General features: G+C 42.2%; 1 protein-coding gene across 1 annotated transcript; it reads right to left on the bottom strand.

Moving 5' to 3' along the window:
- Nucleotides 1-323: 323 nt before the first annotated feature.
- Nucleotides 324-5,857, bottom strand: LOC111937538 (glutamine amidotransferase-like class 1 domain-containing protein 3, mitochondrial). Its single transcript, XM_023942731.2, has 4 exons — nt 5,639-5,857; nt 3,564-3,735; nt 1,505-1,709; nt 324-617 (listed from the first exon to the last, which is right to left on the bottom strand). The coding sequence occupies exons 1-4, from the start codon at nt 5,744-5,746 to the stop codon at nt 425-427; spliced, it is 678 nt and encodes a 225-aa protein (XP_023798499.2). The 5' UTR covers nt 5,747-5,857; the 3' UTR covers nt 324-424.
- Nucleotides 5,858-5,902: the final 45 nt, after the last annotated feature.

The raw sequence follows: 5,902 nt of genomic DNA, 5'->3' as shown, positions 1-5,902 counted from the left end.
TGATTAGAAATCAGAATTGAATTACTCACCTATACTGAAGGTAAACAGACTCATTTACAGCTACTTCACCTGTAATTGCAGCTGGAAGTGAATTACTGATAAACATTAATGATGTGATAAAACCCCACTATCCATTCAGTCTTTTTAAGACTGAATACATTTGGAGTAATTTAAAAAAAAATAAAATAAAAAAGGACTCTCCCATCACCTTCAACCTATGGTTTCTATTTTAAAAGAGGAATAAATAGGTTAAATTCAGGAGTAACCATCTGATGTATTAAACATTAAAAAACACCCCAACACACCAAACAAACCAGGAACTGTGAAGTTTAGCAGTTGCATTATTTTATTAATTCAATCAAAGGAAGCTACATGTTTATGCTTCACTACACTGATTTCCTTGGAGAAGTCTGTACACTTCTAGTCAGGCAAGCTTCAGGACTTCTTGCACCATTGTTCCAATTCCATCAAAGATTTCATGCAGAGGAGCCTTGCACATGAAAGCACAGGTAGTAACTATTTTATTGGCTTTATCCACATGGGATTCATTTACATTTTTGCAAATGTGCTTACATCCAAGCTCTGCTATAGCAGATGCCGTTTCAGCATCAGGAAATCTGTAAATAAAAAGATTTTAATTAACATAAAGCAATGACACAGCCATAAAACTCTGCACACCATAACTTGACTGAGAGAACTACAGTAATATCTACGTGACTCTTTAGCTGATGATGACATGGGAGCTAAAGGGGCTGTTACTATCAGATTTCCCTATCCCCTATGGACACATCAAGTGATCTAATATTTTTGAAAACACAGTCTGAAATGTGAAACCACAGTATGTCAGAAGGTACAACAGTTTTTAACCATCTTTCCATAAGTTTGGAAAATGATACCAAGTACGGCCAAAATTGATCCTTAAAAGCTTGAGAAGCCAACAGAACTTGCAACCTTTTCCAACACCTCCATGTAAGGTGTTCCTCTGGGATCTGCAGAGATTTTGGGTTTTTTCCCCTTCTGATAAGGAACAGATGCAATCTGTTCTGAACAGAATCCCTCACTACAGCTGCTGCTAAATTTAATTCAGACGTTTTATTGGGAGTTGACAGTTCTTGAAGCAGTTTTTGCCAGGCCCTGTTCTCATGTCCCTCCTCTAAAGTGGCCCCAAACCACTACCACCAGAAAAACTTTAATAAAAATACCTGAGTTAACCATTGGACTCGACCATCCTAGAGGACTTTTCCGAACTAAACAATTCTATGATATCAGGTCAGTGTACACCTGGTTGTAGCACCACAAGTCACCTGACTTCATGGATTCACTCTGTCTGCCCTGAGAGCTCTGTGCTCTCTACTATTATTCTAGTGAAAACTGTAGCTAATCTTCCTTAAAAGTAACTAAGTTCCCCCAGGTTTACTGGTAACAAAGAGACTTTTGCACAGCAGCCTGTCCATTTCCTAATCTTAATTCCCATGTAAATCATCTCCATCCATTTCCTTCTTACCTTCCATCTACATTTTTATCTTGACCGACTGTAACCTCACAACCAGGAAAGACTTTGGCTGCCAGAACTGGTGATATACAGCACAAACCAATGGGCTTTTTAGCACTGTGGAAGGCTTGGAGTGTGGAGTTCACATGCTCATTGACAGTACAGTTCTTGCCATCTACAGCCCAGGAGCACAGATTCTTTGCTACACCAAAACCACCTAAAAAAAAAAAAAAAAGAAAAACCACAAAAATATAAAACTTCAAATACAAGGCACTGCTAAAAGCTACTAAATATGATACCAAACAGAAGCTCTTTTTTACCACATAATCTTGGTATTCATGGGACCATTGAGTAACTGTATTGAAAGCCTTGCAATGTCACTGTAACCTGTAAATGATGGGTATACAATGTTAAAAGTTTAACTGCTCACTTTTTTATACCATGTAGGTTATATACAGGCCAGAAAGCTTAACCTTGTTTCAAAAACCAAGGAATAGATGAACAGGAAGCCTCACATTCTTTTGCTAGTCACTAGAACAGCTGCACCATCTGTTGTGCACTCCTCAGTAAGGAAGAGGGATCAGAAGGCCAATACTAGTCAAAAGCAGAAGTATGGAATTCATGAGAGTAATGCAAACAGTGATTTGTCCCTCCGTGTATGAGAGTAATGAACTCTTGAGTTTTACTTTGATGCTTAAGCAATTATAGAAGAGCTTTTCTTCTTTCCTAGAACTACTTTTCAACATTTTTAAAAAAAAAGAGATTAACAGAATAAAAAACACAGGGGATTTTACATAAAATAGACATTATAACATGGTATTCGGAGACCAAAAAAAATTGCAAATGGTAAAGTAATCTCATATTAAAAATAGTGCTGATTTGTCTTTCTATAAATTAATTTTAACAATCCTTTAGGTGCATTTAATCTTCATTTAATTGTATAAGCAGATTGTATTTTACAGCTCCTTTGTCTGCTGGTTTTATAACCATCAGAATAATCAAAGTAAGGTTATTCCATATGGAATGTGCACGGCATCAACTTTCCTCCAATAAGCATAAGAAAATTTCCACAAGTACTTCAACAGACAATATCAAGAAGCTTTGCATTTTTAATATTTTTTCCTTTCCTGGTTTGCTGACTTTCAAGTGTTATCTGAAATCTCTGAGGCAAGATTTTAATTTTCAGACTTAATAGGGTTTATTTCCCTCTAAGAGTTATTACAGCAACCCCCCTGAGCCTGGGTTATAACAGCATGAAATTAACGTGGAAAACATCTGTGAGCCTGTACTCCCTCCTGATCAGCCCTGACATCAACCACGCACTTACAGTGCAGGCAGATTTGCTTCTCTGTTATACACACACTCCCTCTGCTGGCCTTACAACAGTGTGAAAACTTCAAAATTAACACTTAAGCCCAATCATGAAGGCAGTTTTTAAGAGTACGATGAATATTTTGGAAAGAGATCTTCAGCAAGTCATGATTTCCTCATGATGCTCCAGCTTCTTCATTTCTGGAAGTGGTTACAGTTACCTCCATCTGGAATGCAAATCTGTGGTCTCTAAATAAAAATTATCCATAAACACCTTTAGTACAACCTGATCAGCAGATGAATGGATACATAATTTAAACAGAGTGTACTCCCATCTGTCATGGAACATAATCTATTTGGCAACCTGCTGTTCTGCCAGCATTTTCAGAGGCCCTGAAACTAAGGCATTGCCATGTAACTGAGTTCTGACCTAATTTCTGTACTCTAGTCATGGTTCTTGTCCACATGTAAGTAGTGAAGTTTTCACAAACTTTAGTAAGAAGGAATGGTGGGATGCATAACTTAATACCAAAAGAGCACTCTGGCATTTTAACAAAGTGAACTATGAATCAATAATACATTGAGTTAAAAAAAATCACAATTTTTTTTTAAAGATGAGCTCAGCTGGTCAGAGCATGGTGCTAATAACACACCAAGGTTGTGGGCTCAACCCCTCTGTGGGCCATTCACTCAAGAGCTGGACTTGATGATCCTTGTGGGCTTTCCAAAACAGAATATTCTATGATTTTGTGATACCTACCAGGGAAAATGACAGCATCAAATTCACTAGCTTTCAGTTCAGCCAAATCCTGAATGTTTCCCCTTGCCAACCTGGCACTTTCAACTAACACATTTCTCTTCTCTTCGGCTGGACTTCCTTTTAGGTGATTGACTACATCCCTTTGCTCAATATTGGGGGCAAATATTTTCACCTAGGAAGAGAGATGAAGCAATTTTGTGAATGCAAACAAAAGCCATACATATTTGTCACAATAAAGATAATTTAATGAAAACACATTTTGACCCTGAAGCCTCTTATCTAAGTTAAGCAAATTCCACAGGATGCATCCAGCACATTAAATATCTAAAGCGACATATGATATATTAGGATGAGTAAACACAGCCATTCTTCCCATCCTATTCCTGCAGCATTTTGACAGGAGAGTATTCTTATGCCAACATTAAGCTTACTGATTTTGCCAAGGCAGATAAGCTCAAGGACAAATAGGACACTGTAATTTATACCAGCAGCCCAACTGGACATACAGCTGACTTTGAAGAAAGGTTGCTTTTAACTGTTATGGGATGAAAGTGCTAAAGAAGTTTGACATAAAAAAAAGTTGAAGATTGAAGTTTTACAAGCATTTCTAGAGCAAACATTAGAGTTTCCAGCTGTCCTAAAATGCCAGCAGCAGAAAGGAAAAACAAAACACAGAAGAACCGATTTTGGTTAGAAACAAAAGGAGAACACTGCATCAGAATATAAAGACCGGTGACAGGTGTACCACAGGGGCTGTTTTCCTGTGTCTGTTTTGAAGCTTCCTTTGCAAACTTCTTAGAAATGACAATTTTGTGCTATATATGAGGGTGCTGTTGTTACCATCAGACACCTGGGTCTGGTTACACACAGACAGTGACCACCTTCTGCCATCTGAAGCCACAGATGGGACCAAAGCACACCACTACGTCCTGGTCCAAGGTTTCTCTGACCAGAGAACTAAAAGTTCCAGCTTACAAAAGACAGCCCAGAAACAGTGAGCAGAAAACAAGCACGTGAACCCCAGAGAGGGCTGCAAAACAAATTGGAAGAACTTTAACCCATCCTCAGCTCCCCATGGCCAGAGGAGAAGGGACAGGTGTCCACCTTCTCCGAGCTCCCGGGTTCACAATATCACAGATTTGTTAGAGCTGGAAGGGACTTCTGGAGATCATCCAGTCCAACCTCCCTAACCAGGCTGGGTTACCCAGACAAGGCTACACAAGAATGCATCTTTTGGCTTTGGCTATCTCCAGAGATGGAGACTTCGTGACCTCCCTGGGCAGCCTGTTCCCATGCTCTGTCCTCAGTGTAAAGAAGGTCTTCCTCATGGTTTAGTTTATGGCCCCTGCTCCTCATCCTGTCACTAGGCACCACTAAGAAGAGCCTGGCACTGCTGCCCACAAAATTGAATTCATTACCTTATGTGTGACAAACAAATAATTACACACTCAGGAGAGACATTGATTATTTATTTCAGAGTGTAAGTCGTGCAAGCCTGGGTGTTTGGTGGTATTCCACCAATCAAGCACGCCCACTGGACTTTTTGTGCCATTGTCTATACACGGAAATTCAGAGTAATTCTCCAAGTGCAGCCCCTCTATTATGATTAGCTGGTCATTTCCATACAAGTTTTGCAACTCCAGTTAACTTTTACACATGCTCAGGGGAATGGTCTTCACCTGGGCAGGGGTCTCTTTGACCTGTCCGCATGACTTTTAGTATACTAATTGAGTTGTATTAATTGAGTCTTTTCAGTCTTGCATCCAGCTGCCTGTGCGACCTCAACCCCTGCCAGAGGGCCAGGCAGGTCTTTGGGAGGGGATGAATAAAACAAGGGAGAGGGCAACACGAAGAGAGAGATTATGGCTGGGCAGGCCCTGCAGGGCGCAGTGGCGGCGCAGGGAGCACCGCAAACCGGGAGGGGCTCAGGGCCCATACAGAGGGAGACTCTCGGCCGCTGTGTCGCACACGGCACGCCGGGCCGCGCACACACACACACACAGACAGACACACAGACACAGACAGACACACAGACATACATATGCACACCCCCACACCCCGCCGCCCCCCGCTACCTCCGCGCCGCCGCGGCTCAGGTGCACCAGCGCCGCCGACGCCTCGTGAATCTCGCTGCCATCGAAGACGCCGCAGCCGGCGAGCACCAGCGCCACCCGCTTGCCCATGGCAGCCGCCCCTCAGGCCCGGCAAGGAGCTGCGCCCGCCGCCGGGCCCGGGCCTGGCAGCGCCGTCCCCGCTCCTGCTCCTCCTGCCGCGCCTGCGCCGCCGTATCCATCTTCCGGCAGCGGGCCGGCGGGCGGGGCGGGAAATACATGAGGAAA

Source organism: Cyanistes caeruleus, chromosome 3 (genome assembly GCF_971803275.1).
Source record: "Cyanistes caeruleus chromosome 3, bCyaCae1.hap1.1, whole genome shotgun sequence".
Taxonomy (NCBI): Eukaryota; Metazoa; Chordata; class Aves; order Passeriformes; family Paridae; genus Cyanistes; species Cyanistes caeruleus.
Note: the sequence above shows the minus strand (reverse complement) of the source record. Positions and strands in the feature narration are given on the sequence as shown.

What these genes read in the sequence shown, in the direction of transcription:
- LOC111937538 (XM_023942731.2), bottom strand. Translation starts at nt 5,746, where the DNA reads ATGGGCAAGCGGGTGGCGCTGGTGCTCGCCGGCTGCGGCGTCTTCGAT. An exon ending in TGATGCTGTCATTTTCCCTG is followed by an intron (nt 1,710 to 3,563) that starts GTAGGTATCACA and finishes TTTTTTTTTTAG; the next exon opens with GTGGTTTTGGTGTAGCAAAG. An exon ending in GATAAAAATGTAGATGGAAG is followed by an intron (nt 618 to 1,504) that starts GTAAGAAGGAAA and finishes TTTTATTTACAG; the next exon opens with ATTTCCTGATGCTGAAACGG.